The sequence below is a fragment of the Psammomys obesus genome, unplaced genomic scaffold, assembly GCF_907164565.1.
Source record: "Psammomys obesus unplaced genomic scaffold, mPsaObe1.curated_primary_1811, whole genome shotgun sequence".
NCBI classification, from domain to species: Eukaryota; Metazoa; Chordata; class Mammalia; order Rodentia; family Muridae; genus Psammomys; species Psammomys obesus.
In genome coordinates, this window is record NW_026596034.1 from 6,880,937 (window position 1) to 6,898,397 (window position 17,461).

The 17,461-nt window shown below is 38.9% G+C and overlaps 1 protein-coding gene across 4 annotated transcripts in view; it reads right to left on the minus strand.

Annotated features, from left to right (window-relative positions):
* The window catches only part of Tox3 (TOX high mobility group box family member 3), a 99,773-nt gene that overhangs the window by 13,459 nt on the left and 68,853 nt on the right, over window positions 1-17,461 (minus strand). For 2 of the 4 annotated variants that reach the window (XM_055621607.1, XM_055621609.1), the window contains exons 2-3: window positions 15,298-15,360; window positions 10,848-11,099 (exon numbers count right to left, since the gene is read on the minus strand). In XM_055621607.1, the coding sequence (XP_055477582.1) occupies window positions 10,848-11,099; window positions 15,298-15,360 (315 nt within the window). Of the gene's footprint in view, window positions 1-10,847; window positions 11,103-15,297; window positions 15,361-17,461 lie in introns of all 4 variants that reach the window. The other 2 variants (XM_055621606.1, XM_055621608.1) reach the window with 1 other exon arrangement.

A 17,461-nucleotide genomic window follows, 5' to 3' on the forward strand; every position in this document is an offset into this window, starting at 1 on the left:
CCTCCTCCTCCTCCTCCTCCTCCTCCTCCTCCTCCTCCTGTTATGCCAAAGAACACTGGCTGCACACAGGATGATCTCACTATGCTACAGTGTTAGGAAGCTTTGAAAGCAGCAAGTGAGATGAGTGTGTGCTGATCTAAGGCTGGGTTTCTGTATCTTGACTCAACTGATGTGCAGGACCAGGTAGCTAGGGCTGTGGACAGTGTCCTCTGGGCTCTGTGGTATTTCTGCAGCATTCTCAGCCACCATCTATGAGAACTGAGCAGCTGCCTTCACCCTATAGAAATGGTTTCAGGGGACAAAATCACTTCCACATGGTGACTAATGATCTAGAGTGACATCCAAGATGGGAAAAGATAAACTGAGGTATAACTGTAGAATAAAGTCTGTTTTTATTCATTTCTTTTTTAAAAAGTAGCCCCAACTGTTAAAAATGGTCACATTACAAGAGACAGGATTAGAACAATGAGAAGGGTTCTTAACTTCTTTACAGAAATACAAAATAAGTCTATAAACATCAAACATAACAGACAAACAAAACAAAGGCAAACTAAAACATGACTCAGGAAAAACAGAATGGAAGAAAACACAAAATGGTTAAATCATAATACCTGCTGGAGTTTAATATTTTGTTTTGTTTTCTTTGAAACAAGGTCTCATGTAGCTCAGGCTGGCCTTACATTTATCAAGTAGCCAAGGCTGACCCTGAATTCCCAATTTTGTTTGAAACAGGGTCTCATGTGGTTCACTATGTAGCCAAGGCTAGTCCTGAACTTGTAATCCTCTTTGATTCAATCTTCAAAGTGTTGGGGTGACAGGGCATTTTCTCCCCCAGAAACCCTGAACTATTGCCCCGCCTCCCATGTTCTTTTGAGGTTCAAGCATTGTTCACTTACTTCCATTTCCAGTAATAGGTTATTGCTTTTTGTTATTTTTATTTACCTTATACATATATATCTTTCTGGGATGCTTTCTTAATGTTTTCAGACTTAACATCTAGAAGTTTTAAAGCTGTTGTCAAGCAACTTACGAAGTACACATCAATACATTTGATCATGACTGAGTAGTAATATCTCAGTTAACTGGTATGACCATGTTAGCTAAATCTAACTTGACTCCCATTGTTCTAATGCTTGTGGAAATCAGCCCAGCCCCCAAACACAGCATTTTGAATGGATTCTCACCAGCAAAGTGATGGCTAAGAACCAAGCCCTTCTGGCAGAGGCCACCTGTCACTCACACCTTTATTACGGAGCTGACTGCTGGGGCTCTCCTTCCAGGGGACTGAAAAGGACCCTTCCCTGGGTGTTTTCAGGGTGCCGGTATCTGGGCTGACTCAGCATTTGTTTCCTAATTTAATCCCCTGGTTATTGGTACTATTACATTATTGGTCCTATTACTATACTAATGCTTAGACAGACATGAGTGAGTCCCTGGGCCACTAGTCACTGGCCAATGACTCTTGCTCAATAGAAAAATGATTCTCTAATGAGCCATGGTGCCCTAAGGATGGATGGTGCCAACCGAGAAAGAAGAGAATGGGTCCTGGGCTTTTCACCACCACCATCCATTTTAACAAAATCATCTTCATGCCCATTTGTTTTCTAAACTGAGTTCTCTTGTTTCATTTAGAAAAAGACAGTGCTTTTCTGTAGTTGGGGAATTATTGTGAAGAATATTGTTGATGAGGCCAAGGCTTTGCCAAAACGTAAGTCTTTGGCCCCATCCTTCTTATCTCCCACAGGACAAGATATCAAGAACCCTCTGGAATATATTCAAGGAAACGCCAATTCACATAACCTACTCACGAGGTTGTGCCAACATTTTCCATGGCCAGTTACCCTATCACAGCTTCCTACATCGGAGGACTAGCACATAGGAAGATTACACATCAGAGTGCCTATAGACTCTATACTATAAAGTCAATAGTATATGGGTTCAAGCTTCGGCTTTATTAACAACTGCTCAGCAGAATTTGAGTCCCAATAGCTCCAATCATTTTCTATTTAAAAAAGTAATTGTTGAAAGATGTCTAGGTAGTCAGGCACTTAGGGAGGCAGAGGCGGATGGATCACTGTGAGTTCGAGGCCAGCCTGGTCTACAAAATGAATCTAAGACAGCCAAGGCTACACAGAGAAACCCTGTCTCAATAAACCTGGGGCAGGGAGAAGATATCTAGGCTGGGATGCAGTTCAGTATTAGAGTGTTTCTCTACCACAGGTAGGACCCTTTTTCCAATCCCTAGTACTACAAAACAAAGTTGTTTTTTTCATTGATGTTAGGACTTCCTATTTTTTTTACGTTTCTTTTAAAAATTCATAGTGAGCATTTAATTCTTGATTTTTGAAATTCTCAGTCTTTAGAAACTAGAAACTCGAAATGTGATTCTTTTAAACATTCAACAGAAGTTAAGAATGGCGTATCAAATTTACTGCAAAAAAGCACAGGACAGAAGAATTTGTATGTACTTCTCCAGAGGAGCTCATAGCTTTTCTTCATTAGGAATGACATAATAAGGAAACACATAATTGAAAACAAAGCTCAAAGAAACATAACATGTTTTTATAAATCATTTCCTCCTTATAAAATTGGTCTTGAAAGACTTGTCCATGGTCAACTTACTTAGGCAAAATAAATACTGGATTCTAAGAGACCACTGCAAGCAACAAGATTTGAATGCCAGTAATGTTTGCAACGTTTGTCTCTGTGTTTAATTTTATGTTGTGTGTTTAATTTTATGTTGTGGTTCTGAGTTCAAACCTAGAATCTCACTCACTTTAGACAAGAGCCCTCCCGCTAAGCCATGTGTAGTATCTACTCAGCACTTGAGAAAAACTCATGTTCCAGGACAGGAAGCTGCATGTGCAAGTTGAGTGAGACAACACGGAGTATGCTTACAGGTGCTGAGGTCAGGGTTAGCCAGGAGAGGAGAAACAGGATGGAGTGGACAGATGGTAATGGGCTAGAGAAGACAAGGCAGGGAGGTGGCAGGATACTTCCCTCACAAAGGACCCCAGAGCTAAGGTACAAAAGGAGGCATACTTCAATAGCTAGGGAAAGGAGCAGTACATGCCCAGCAGAGGCATGCCCTCCAGACCCATGGAGGTGTAGGGAAAAGAGCAAGACACAGCACTACACAGCAATGGAGGCCCAGGAACCACAGGGACCGTCGGCTGTGAGATGAACAGTGGCTAGAAAATGATGGATCCGACAGACTGGTCTGGGACATCTGGATGGCAGCATACAAGAATCCCACTGGATGTTCGACAGATGTTCAATGTAGTAACTCCTACCTAGTGGAATTATCCATACCAACAAGTAAGAGCTGACTGTTCCTCCTGGGTAGTCCACCTAAGTCAACCTGAGACATTCGGTATAAATGTCCAGGTGACTACCTCAATCTGTGTTCTGAGGACAACTGAAGGACCAGTATCCGACTGTAGAAAGTCATCCGGAACAGGCAGACCTGGCTTATGACCTGCTCTCACAGGAAAGCACTGCACTACTTGCTGGCCTGGAGGCACTGCACTTCTACATGTTTGTCACCAGAAAGGTCTCTGCTCCGAGGGTTTGACCATGTACCTGGTCAAAAGGCCTCTTCATTTTTAAAACAAGATGCCCACCAATAACCGTTTCTGTTAGCAGCCCGTGTTTTCTCAAATTGCCCGAACCCCTGCCTATTGCTAAATATTAATTATTTAAGTAATTAACATTACTTAAATTAATTTAATCAATTAATTAAGTAAATTAATATTACTTAAGTAATTAATATTACTATTAATATTAATAGTAAACAGTTCTTTAAGATTTATTTTTATCACTAAAAATGTGTGTATATGTAGGTATGTGCGTGTGTGTTTAGATATGTACACATGAGCACAGGTACCTGGGGGGATACTAGAGGAAGGTACTAGAACCCCTAGAGCTACGAGCCATCCAGTGTAGGTGCTGAGGACCAAACTCCAGGAAGAAGTCTTAACTGTGAGGTCCTTGAACCCTGGGACCTGCCTAAGTTTATGGTCCAATGTCTGCTTTCCTTTATTTACAGACAAAAGAAAGGTGTGAAAGAAAATCTATCCCCCAACAAGATTTTCTCCTTGACTTAACCAACACCAAAAGACAACCAAGAAAACCTTCCTTGTAAGTCCCCACATGTCCCTTCATGTAAGTCCCACACAACCATGACTGCAAATCACATACAGGACTAGGGTGGGCAGGGAGTGAGGGGAAGGCGGGTAGATTCAGTGTGCTCTCATTTCCTGAGCAAGAAAAACTCAAATCACATTCATAGTTAAATCTTTCTCACACAGCCATTAACGTATGGAGCAGCAATTTATCTTGGTATAGAAAGAAATATTTCCCCTAGTATTTTTTTCCAAATGTAAGCTATATGTTTTTATATATTTTTTTTACTTTAAATATTACATATTATTTTTCTATTTTACCTCCACACACTCATAAATGGTGCTTCCTTCCATCTGGGTTGATCTCATCATGAGAGGCATTTTAAGTTTCATATGCAAATATACTTCTGTGCCTTCTATCTGCATTGTCAAGTAAATATGCTCTCTAACAACCCAACATCAGGTTTTCACACTGGAGGACAGCATCCAATTAAGAAGCAAATAACCCAAATATGAGAGAGTGTGACTAAATAGATTTCCACTGAGCCAGTTTTTAATCAATATTTCCTGAGAACTGGAATAATTAAACAATTATCTGTAATAAATATTACACTGTATTAAAAAAAATACCAAAGTAACTACAAATACGAAATATAGGCCGACAATTTTATGCTCAATTATTCAGTCATGTCCTATAAGCAATGTTAAAGTTTTATTTATAAATTAACAACAACCAAGCAAACAGTTATGCTTAGCCAGTAATATTTCTAACCCTGTAGACTGTGAAGCAAGTGCCACTAAGCAAGCCAATGAGAACTACAGGCTCCTATTCTACCGAATTTATTTTTTCCTATGTTCACTCATATGTATGTGTGTGGTGCAGAATACAGGCACACGGGCACAGGTGCCTGTGGAGTTGGAATTATAGGTAGTTGTGAGCCACCCAATGTGGGCACAGGAGTTGGAGGGGGCAAACTTGCAAGAGCAGTGTAGCTCCCATCTGCTGAGTCATCTCTCCAGCCCCCATGAACCAAACTGCTGTTCATCAGAATATCTACACCGTTCAATTTTACTTACTTACTACTCTGACATTTATGTGCCCACATGTGATCTCAGGCTTATGATTTGCCCACACATGAGTTTTATGCAAAATAGACCAATTTTAATTAAGTTTCTTAGCAAAATAAAAACATCATCAAGTGCGCAACGGTGGGTCACTCATGCAACAGTGGAGTTCCTTTTCCTTAGCAGAGTCTGAACCATGCTCATTTCCTTTAATCCTGTACTAAACTTCTAAAGAGGAATTCCAGCTTTTCAACTGTTTCTACTCTAAGTTTCCTTCCCTTCAACTTTGTGTAGCGGTCAAGTATGCTCTGTAACTAACTCATACTCTCACTAGCCTTCCATTCACTCATGTATTGAAGAGATGACATGGATGTCACAGATGCCAACAAGCAGCAGCAGGTGAGGCTCCTGCCATCCTGGAGCTTCCATTCTGATAGGAGTGAGAGTGGGGATGGGGTGGTGGTGATCACACAAGGGCCTCCCATCCCAAGATGGCAGGTGCTGTGACAATAAGGACCTGGGGTAACCATGTAGAGTGACTTTTCTCTCTAGTACATACTATGCATCATGCCAGGTTGTGTTCAGGAATTTGAATGCTATAAAACGGTGCCTCTGTAGTCCTCCATCAGTGATAAGGTCTGGCAACACTCAACTACAGCTGATACAAAAGAAGAGACATGGAAACTAACTGATCATGTCACCGTGGGTGAACAGTGACCCCTTAAAACCTACCAATCAAGTAAGCTGCCATGCACAGCACTGCACAAGAGCTAACTGTATTTACTGGTTCTGGGCATATGCATGCTTTTATACATAACACTGACTCTGACCTTAAAGGCAGTATAGAACCCGTGTGATGAGGGTCAGTGGTATTTACAGGCCAAGCAGAAAAAAATATTTTAAGCACCGGAGGGTTCAAGGCATTCCGCTCCTCTGTGAGGGGAAACAGTACAGCGTCTAGGCCTCGTATATCGGGCAGCCAGACTAACACAGAATAAGAGCTACAGGAAAGGTGTCTTTTGGTGACAGACATCTCTAAGCATTCAGCCCATGAGTTTTTATATTTCATGGAGGAAGTACTAGTTATCAATCAAAATAAGAAACTCCATTATAAACAGTATAATTCAGGTTATTAATAGTACATCATAGCGCTTAGTAGGTGCTCTGAAAGTTTTTGCTGGTGGTCAATGTGCTTCAGTTTCACAATCCAGATTTTGTACAGTTGAGACTTTGTTCACTAAAAGTGAGGGGTTTCCTCCTTTTTCATTGTTAACTAACAATGAAAATAGATTTTGACAGCAACGCGACTTAAAATACACAGGCACAGCAATCATTCAATCTGTAGGAGAACTCGCCAGTCCCCAATGGCTGAGCGGTAACCATCTTGCTGAATTCAGCTGCACAGACTCTGTTGACAATGGCAATGAACACGTTCATAATAATAATAAGGGCTTGTTTTAATAGAACGTTCCACACATTAAACACATTAATGACCCATGAAATAACTGTTTTATCTGTAACACATTAAGCAACATTACTAAAAACAATGTATTAATTGGTAGTAGGCTATTTCTTGAACGTTTATTTTTTTTTTTGAAAATATAAGATAGCAGGAAAATCACTTCATAACTTAATCAAAATTAGAACCATGCCACTTGTGTGAAAAAAAAAACTTGTAAAATGTGCTTGGTAATTTTAGACATATCATTTTGAGAAACTCCTACTTTTTTTTTTATCATAAATGGTATCTACCTGGATTGCGAGTTAAGCATGTTATTAGCATGTGAAGTGTTCATACTCTGCCACCTGAGTCCTTCCACAGCCTTTTCTCTCTCACCTGAACAGATCCATACACTTCCCACTCAAATGTTCTCCCTTCACCTCCTCCCTTTTCCAATTTTCAACCACTACCTTTGATGTGTTACAGCGCCAACACAGCATTTCCTACGCACACATGCTATCACAATTAAATCCAAAGCGACATCAAACAGTACACGCCGGCTCTCTACACAGGAAACATAATGCAGGCAGAAGACATGTGTGAATTTTCAGTGTGTTTTATAAATTCTCTTTTTTTTTTTTAGGGGGGAACATACAAAATATCAAACTAAAGGCAGTTATTTCACTGTCTGTTTCTTAGATATCAAAGAGAATTTTGAAACTCATCAAAGCTAACCTTCTGTTATGTACAACAGGCTGAGCTGAAAAGAATGTTAACAAGTTCAATTTTCATTCAATCAGCAGTACTGCTCTCTGAAATGTTTCATTGCAGGAAAGAAATAAAAATAATCTATATGGTAATTATGAGAATGAATCCCCCAGTAACTTTCAGCTACATGAAAGGTCAGTTCTATTCAAGATATTTTATCAGTCCCTTGCACATACCCCTGTCCTGTCATTTTAAATCTGAACAGCATTTTATTTTCCCATTTACAGCTACCTGCAGAATTAAGTACTTAAGCCAAATAAGAAAAAAAAAAAAAAAGAAGAAGAAGAAGAAAGAAAGAAAAAAAATGTTGAATGCTGGCAAAGGCTATAATAGCATAGAGATAAATCGTTCATCTGCTCTCTCTCAAGCCTCTGGGGCTGCAGATTTTTCTTCTCCTGGTGCACTGTGGGTATTCAAAACTTGTTCAACATGATTTCATTTCATTTCAGGCACTGCCTGAGAAAACTAAATTACAGAATCAATCATACAGAAGGTCAGAGTGAGACTTCATTACAAGTATTGCATGCTTGCATGAATATCTTTCATTTATGACTGACCCAATATGTCACAATAGCTGTCTAGTAAAAATAATCCACTTTCTGAAATTGATGTACTACTGATGTCGGTGCTACTCAGCAGGCTGGGCAGATTATAGAGAGGTGTTTAAAAAAAAAAAACCTTTGGAGCTCACATTGTCGGTTTTCAGAATTGCAATCTTTTGTAGATTAAAATAAGTTCCAGATGATCAACTAAACTGACAATAATGCTTAGAGGTAACAAATTTTTAAGTAAAATCTACTGCTGATTTTGATCTGCCAACCACATCCTGTCTTAAAAACCTCCACACCCACCACAAGCAAATCAAGATTGTTCTTTGAAGCCACAAACGCACAAACATTCGGTTTTTCAGTAATTCTCTTTTGAATACCGGAGGGGTATTTGCATTATTCTGAAGTATGAATGCTGATCGTTGGCCTCTTTTTAATGTCTCCCTTTTTGCTCCCACTCTGTCTTTTTTTTTAAAAAAAAAAATAATAATGGCATAAATGTGAGGAAGATAAACAGGTTGTACTGTGTGCCAGCAATAATGCAGCTAATCAGTCCTGTGACAAACTGTCAGTCTTTCTAGAGAAAAGCCGCTGCAGCTCTGAGGAAAAGCTGGTCTGGTATGACATAAACAAACTGGCTTTTCTTATTATATGATAGGCTTAATTCACCATAGCAATCCCTTACAGACAGCCATATTCATTTGGATAATAAAACTTGTTACTTGCATAAGATATGAAACAGCCCATGTGCCCTCAGATGCTGAAGGCACGATGTACACAGTATTATTTATTATTTCTGTGTTGACCTTCCTACAGGAAATCTCAGAGGAGGCTTCTGCAGAGCATTATGATGTAGCCAGCAACTCGGTACCCGGAGGGAGAAAGAGAGGAACCTTGACATAACCTATTTTTAACCATGCCTCTGGCGATTCTGAATTCAAGTTTACAGGTGAACATGTCAGGAGTCCACAGAACAAAGCCAATGACACATTGTATTCATCATAATTCTGTCCTGGTACATTTTATTTTTCCCAACATTTGTGATTTAAAATCCCATGACATTTTTCAAGGTGAAATTCTACTAGAATTTCCAACAAGATTAGTTTGCTTCAAGTCAAAATAAATAGCATTCAAGTTGAGCAGAACTTCAAACCAGTAGCCATAACCAAGATGAAGCCCATGTAAAGACAAGAGCCTGCGCTTAAAGTACCTATACTTTAAAAAAAAAAAATCAATGGAATAATTGAACTGCTTTAGTGATTAGCCATACATTACAAAAGAAGCATTAAAAATTGAGTCCTCGCTTCCAACGCCAGCCCTGGAAAGCATTGTCTTTAAGTGTATGTGAATATCATAATTATTTTATGATTCCATCTTTAGTTCTTTCCAATATAGTAAATTCAATTGACCATGAAATGAAATTTCATAGTCAAAATGCCTCCTTTACACTTTTTTATAGCAGCAATAACAGTTTTATAGCTTTGAGGCAAGGTAATTCATCAGATGTTTAATTTAAAGGCAGATTCTTATATTACTAATAAATATTTACCAATTTAATAAAGTACACATTTTAGCATATATTATATGGTCTTTTAAGTATTTCTGCAACTTGAATGAGCCTGACTGAGCATCTATAAATATGGCCAGGCCTAGTAAACTCCCTTGGTGACTAAACACCCTTTTTATCTTTATTATTTTCCAAGTATATTAGAAGCTAAGACTGTAGAGGAAGACAGAACCCTCCATTCCAGTGTCAAAAGGACAAAACAGTAAGAAAGTCCACAGGAAACAATTATTTGTGATGACAGGGAACATTTGTGAATACTTAATGACTATTTTCTGCCGGCTCCCTGCATTCTTCTCTGACAAAAAAAAAAAAAGTAAAAATGAAAACCCTTATGTTCAGCTCAAACACAAAAGATCACAGGCAAAGAAAATTATGTTGCCAAAATCCTATTTGGGAAAGTAATCTTACATTTCAGAGAGCACGCTGAATCTTTGCACTGTTAATCCACTACATATTTTGCAATCATGCGTCGCTATCTGGGGAATTAAAAATGAAACCAATAAACATCACTGGCATGGTCCTAATGCACAGAGAAATATGTAAACAAGCAATAGGATTTGTTTTTGTTATACCAACACATCTGTCTCATTTTATCAGGGTTTTAAAAAAAAAGTCCTATAAATTATTAATCTTGTTTTAAGATGGCTGGTTGGTGACTCACCTCCGCAGACAAACACATTACATACAGTGCTGGAGAAAAGACACAATCCCAGCAGAAGAGTTTAAAATACTTAAGCAGATTTATTCTGGTGATTGCTGACTATAATTGCACACTAAGAAAAATAGAAATAAAATTATCACATTAGCAATCCTTGCTCTCTAGAGTGCCTTATTCAATGTTTGTGACAATAAATAACACAATTAGGTGTATTTTACACTGTAACACAGGCTGTATTTTCCTCGCTGGATATAAGCAGATTTCCCCCTTTCCTCTGTATCACAGTTTGATATTTGATTTGAGGTGAGAACAAACCATATGTCATACACATTATGCCCTAATTCAACATTATGCTCTAATTCAACAAGTTTAATAGACCTGGGCACTTAAGATGGGCTTCCATGTTTAAAGGCTCGCCTGAGTAAGTTCTCATTTCAAGCACACCTCTGCATTAAAACAAAGGCAAAGGAAGACTGGCTGCCTTCAAAGCAGTGAGAAGCCTTCCTAAAGTTGGAAGACTCTTGTTGGCCATCCTCTACGGCTGTGAGTCACGCAATACCAGATACCAACCGAGCATTATGTTTAAAGGGCAATCAGTGCCCATCAGCAGGCAGGGAACAGAACCTGCCAGCTCCTTACCATGAGAACAAATGGCAAAGAGTAGTCGGGTGCTTACCATGTGCAGCCCATTGCTATGAAGCACTCCATCCTGCTCCACCAAGTTCCTTGAGATTGTGATGGAAGGGAGATCCAGGCTTTGAGGTGGAAACTGGGGTGTGAACTCGTTTCCCTGGGAAGGCAACGGATCGCTGAGAGCCTGAAAGGGTAGCAGTACATCGGGCATACCCAGGGTGGGGTCCGACTCTGGAGGAGGCGTGATCGGCGGAATTTCAAACTCTTCATCCCCAAGGCTTGGCGTGTGGAATGTCTGCTAAAAGGAAACAAAACACAGACACCCTCACAGTCAGTTTCTGTATTTTATCCCTCCTTAGAGGGAACAGGAAAAAACTTCCTGTGAAAACCTACATATCTAGGCCAAATATTTGTTTCTCAAATGAAAACATCTTAAACACAGATTTCCATATATAAAGTTTTGCTGATCGTTCTGATTAAAGATTTAAGTCTCATTATCATATGGTTTTAATGGAGTATCAGTATTAACAGTTTTTTAATGCGTACTTAATTAGCAACATCTGTCTTTGTTGTTAGTTGGAGCATTGGCGACATTAGATTTGGCTATATAACAAATTGCCACTTTATTGATATGTTAGTGAAACAGCTCAAATAGCTTACGCAATCTACATGCTTCATAAAACGCTCATGATTTTGTGGCGCGCGCACACGCATGTGCACACACACATTAACTAAGAAGTGAACATTACACATGTTTACTTTCTGCCACAACCTATAAAACAAGTAATATTAAACTTGTGGTTTGGTTTTTGAATTTTTCTTTACTGGCGTATTCCCAAGTGTAATAAATGCTTCTATGGAAATTGTTACTGTGTCATGCAACATTTTCTGTAAGGGTTATTGTGGCTCATATTAAAAGATGCGGGTGCTTTTATTGAAGCTATAAGGAAGACTGTTTTCTTTTACATGAACACTTCCATATGCATTTATCAGAACACCATCTACCAGGCTTCAACGTCTAAAGACTACCTAAAGCGTGCAAAGCCATCCTGGTATAGCTACATTAGGTACAGAGACGTTGCCTATTCACTTTGTTAGACTAAAACACATGCAAATCTTAGCAAGTTGTTTTTTGGGAAAGCTACTGGTGTTCTTCAGGTTGGGTTTTAAAGTGGGGTCTTTGAAGAATATCAGGGCTGCTTTGCATCTCAATTATATGAAGCATCTTTCTCTCACCATGTGGGTTACGTGAAGAGAGAAGAGACACCAAGATCCAAGATTTTGACTATTACTACTGCTACTATTTTATATACATATATGTACCTACTTTTTGGTGATGCACAGGATTTAAGAGGCCACTCTGATTGTTTTTTTTTATTCCTAGCTAAGAGGGTCACAGATGTAGTTCATTTATTATTAATAGTATTTGAAAGAGTGAACTGGCATGGGGTAATTGGAGTCTGCTATTATTGATAAAGAGACCTAATTAAGAGCTGAAAATCACCATTCTTCAAACTCTCAATTATGATGCTATATACTAACCACCTGAAAGGAAAGAGAAACAGACTCAATAGAGGGAGGGGGTAGTTCTCACCAAAAGCATTTCCTGCACACAGAACCTGACAAGTATTATTTGCAACTCACCAGAAAAAAAAAAAAAAAAAGCTCATAAACTACAGAATCTATGAAAGAGCAAGTGGCCACCTTGAGGGCCTTGGTAGACTCAATAAATGTTGAAAGAAAGAAAGAAAGAAAGAAAGAAAGAAAGAAAGAAAGAAAGAAAGGAAGGAAGGAAGGAAGGAAGGAAGGAAGGAAGGAAGGAAGGAAGAAAGAAAAGAAAAGTTGAAAGCGAATAAAACATTTGAGAGCCAGAACGAAGCGTTTGATATTCTGACATGGGCACTTTTGCAATGATGCCCCCCTTTTTCCAATGTCATTATCTTACTGTGGTACCCTGAGTTCTCTAGCAACAAAGGGATGAATTGGCCACAAACACGGTTGGCTAATGAACGTAACCCTATGGCTGCGTTCACTGTTATCTTGGCACTAATGTGGTCTAGTAACAGATGCAACTGTAATTTGTGACTCATTTGCTACCCCATTACTGCTTAATGAAATCTAACATATCACATTAACAATACGGATAAACACTCATTCTTGATATGTGGCATTTGGCTGTTTTCATTACCACTGTAATTAACACTTGAAATATTATTTCAATAAATATTTAAAGTACTTTAAAAATGGTCAGAGTAATCATGACACAGATAGAAAACATAACGCTAATGTGTGAATTTCAAACTTAGAGTACCCTGGTCCCTGTAGTGTTGTTCGCAGGACACTGTCCATGTGAAGGAAACTGGTTTCAGGCACGATCTGGGCTTAACAGCACGCCAACCTAAAGTCTTCCTGAATTAGTTTGCACTCATTAATGTTTAAAAAAAAAAAACCCGATAAATTTACTTTTAATGCAGTGATTGAGAAATTAGATGAGGGCCATAATGTGGCACATTAGCGTTGACTTTGGCTTTGTTTTTCAATCACGGGAAGATGCACAGTGAAGCCAGTGCGTAAGATTTTAAACCCTGGTATAAAGCACACCTCAGGCCAGGCAGTCAAAATTAAAGAGGGTTTCAATTTTTATTTTTGTTAAGGAATAGAGAGAGACACGTTATATATAATATGTCCCCGTGGCATAATTTTTTTAAAAGACACATTAATTTTAAGTTAGAAGCAATATATGTCTACATTGATCTAATAAAACAATGCAATGAAATGACATTGTAATATGTAACCAAGGAGATGCTAAAATCTTAACTACCTTTTAGGAGAGGTAAAATATTACATATGGATTCTTCCACAGAGAAAAGAGAGAGGTTCAACATCAAATACAATATAAGTACCTCAGATCCAAAACATTGTTTTCTGAGAGAATAAAAGTCACCATAAATCCCATCAACAAAGAAGGACATGGACACTAGGTCAGATGAGTCATTTAGAGTTTATATGATCAATTTTTATAGATACTGACTTTTCAGCATTTACCTTGAACATGTTAAAGTGGTGTGTGCATGGCTAAACACCATCTGTACTGAAATGTTCAAAACATTTGTTCCTTTTGATAAGAATGCAAATCTGGAGAACTGTTGTATCAACATATAACAGCCGACGTCTGACACGGTGAATTATCACAGCTGGAATTAAATTGTTTCTGAACAGCTGCTGGCAGCACAGCTTTCATCAATGTTTGATTCAAATGTAGAGGAAAAAAAAAAATCCCACAGAATGAAACATCATGTTGTTCTTACAGATGGAGTTTGTGTTCATTATCCCAAACAGCACAGCAGCCAGTGCCAAACCATATTCTAAGCTGTCTTCTGCTTGCAAAGATGGTCAATGGAAAATAATTAATCTATGAAATCCCTTACTTCTCAAGTCTCCACTTACGCTAATAATTTTTACACATTAATTTCTTTCATATTACTTGCTCCCCTGTACCAAGATCATTTGCAAAGCCATTACTATTTTCAATCTCTGGGGTCAAGCTGGTTCACTCTCCTATATCTGAATGTATTTGGAAAATGAAGACTTTTTATTGCCCAAGCCACAGAGGAACTGTTCCATTTGGACTGATTTCATACTTCTGTTTGTTCTTGTTTGAAAATGTTAACTCTCACACAATCTACCCTTTTAGGAAAACGTTTTATTGATCTAATCAAGTATCTTGAGATGCTTTTCTTTCCATTTTCCTTCCGCCCTCCCCCCCCCAGAAAGCATGCCAACAGGACCAGACAAAGGTGGGAAGTGACAAGTAAGAAATACAGTAGAAACAGCAAGAAGACAATGCTTATTCCATGTATACCTGCAAACTAGCACAAAGCAGGAGAAAACATGGCACTGCAAGCTGAGCGCATCACCCAGGACTCCCGGCTACAATCCTATCTTGGTGTTTATTCACTGACTCAGACCCTCAATAATTTCTCACTGGACTTCTACTATTGTGGACATTGTGCTAGGTGGTGGGGTTCTAACAACAAAATACCCATTGCGCATAACTCTAGAAACCATAACACTGTCGGCCATACTGCCCTAAGCCATGACAGTCAAGGATGTTAACCACAGAGAATTAGGAAGCAAAATACTTCCTATTAAAGTTTTCAAATACCCAGTCATCTGCTTAGATATACAGCTCTCTCTCTCTCTCTCTCTCTCTCTCTCTCTCTCTCTCTCTCTGTGTGTGTGTGTGTGTGTGTGTGTGTGTACTTTTTTCCACCAAGAGATTCACTTAAGTTTCAAATGTAACAACAGCCTGTGGACAGTGATAAAGTCTTGTCAAGTTATTTTCTTTTCCAATAGGCTTTTCTCATTTTCCTCCAAAGTTGTTACCTTGTGCCACAGGAGAGAAATTTGATACCTTGCCTTTCCCTTCAAGCCTATTAAATTATCTATACAACACACAAAACAGGAACAGACGTGGTAAGGCAGACACCCACCTCACTGGCAGCAAAGAAGGCGTTGTTTGCCTCAGCCATGTTCATGTAGTTATTATTTCCAAACTGAAAAAAAAAAAAACAACAATATTGATTTATGTTAATGGGAAGCAAAGTAAAAACCTGCAATTGTTCATTTAATACTCAGAAGTGACTGGGAAAGAAGGCCACTGTAGTGGGGTTCATGGGCCAAACTGGAAAATGTTAAACTGTACTTATTGTGAATGAGTTCCTTCTGCAACTAGAGCACAGAGTTATACTGACAATAATTCTAGAAAATAGTTCTGTTTCTCCCCATGACTGATAGTGAAAGGAGACAATTACAACCATTTGGCTGTCCGGTCACTAGTGTGCTGTTTATTAAATTGGCATTCATCAGGGGTTGGAAGAAAAGGAGTCCCCAAGAAAACCACTTGGATATCTTTTAAAGCATGCTGGGATTTCATACTTTACTTTTCAAGAACAGGTGTCACATGTGTGGATAGGTTAAAAATGTGAATTAAAGGGAATACAATTCAATTTCCAAGACTCAAAATCTATTTTCTGGTGAATGGGGTGTGGCATGAATATAAATAAATAAGACTAAAGAATATTTCTAAAGTCTCCACGCGGAGCTTACCACCATATCTAGCTCCATCACAGCTGCTGAAAGCCGTGCTATTTAATCTCTCCATGTAACATTAAGTGCAAAGAGGTTTAGAAAATAAGCAGGATCCTATGAACACAGCAAGTTTTATTTCATTCCCTAACACAATGGCCCATTCATATCAACACAAATAAGACTGTATCAGCATTTCAGATGTAAGCTCTTTACTTCTAGGGACCTGTTATCAAAATGTAAGGCTTGGATTTGGGCAGAAATGTATTTTCAGGTTCGAATGGTCTAGGTAGGCACATTTTGTTGCTTTCAACATTCTGCTATCAGTCTAGTAATATGGGAAAGCTCTGTGGGCATAATTACCTGGAGCTGTGTTATTTTTCATGATGTTTAAATGTTAAGAGAATGTTCTTGCATAAAGTACTCTATTCATTTCCTTTAATGCATCAAAAGAAGCACAGGTGTGGTCTCCAAGGAGTGAAATGTACGTAGACATTTTCTAATATATATTAAAGCTAGTAATTACATTAAAGTAAAAGGTATAATTTTCCCAAGAGATAAACAGGTAGATCAATGAATGGCTGGCTGGATGGGTGGGTGGATGGGTGAGCAGATGGACAGTGTTAGAAATAGGTACACAGATACTCTGACACACATGTAGATGGATACAGGAACGAGTAGAGAACAGACACGTGGATACGGAAAACCCATGTAACCCTCCTCTCAACACCACTTATTTCTTGGGGGCTCTCGGCCCAATCCTCAACCTGTAGGAACCTGGATGGACACGCTGCACGTTCTGTCAGGGATGCAAGAGCTATGCGAGATTTACAGGGAACACTATTGGCTCCAGAGAGTTGGTAAGGTCTACAGAGGTAAATCAACCACCTCAGGCCACGTCAAAACACACACACACACACACACACACACACACACACACACACATGCCACGCGCTCACACACTTCTTCATTTTTTTCAGTGTTAAAAATATGTCAGAGCAAAACCCCACTGGCTTCTGCCATCCTTCCTTTTCTCCAGGAAATGCTCAGGCCTACAATCAAATATGACCCATATCTGAATCTATATATGCCATGTTTCAATCCTGAACACCCACCCCCAAATGCCTGACAGCCAGTATCACAACTTTAACATTATTTAAATGTCGGCTTTGTTGGGGAATTAGAAATCCATTTAAGGCAAAGAGCTCATTATCAGAGAGTATTTTTTTAAGATTAAACTCACTTATTATCTAATAGCACCTAGAACAACAAAGGAAAATAAAATGGCTATTAAACTAAAGGCCTAAACAATTCAAAAAAAAAAAAAAACAAATTAAGCTCAGAGTGAAATAAGAACTGGGTTAGAAATCCTCTTCAGAACAGTTAGTATGCGAATGTAATTACTGAAGAAACTACAGCTAATCAGCTGTGAATTGTATCCATTAATTAGTATTTGCCCTGGAGAAATGAGAAAAATCAGTAACAACGCTGGCACCGCCACGGTGCTGATGAGCTGCGAGAGGGCCGAACTGCGTTTAGTCAAGCAGGTGGCTCCAGCGGTCCACATAA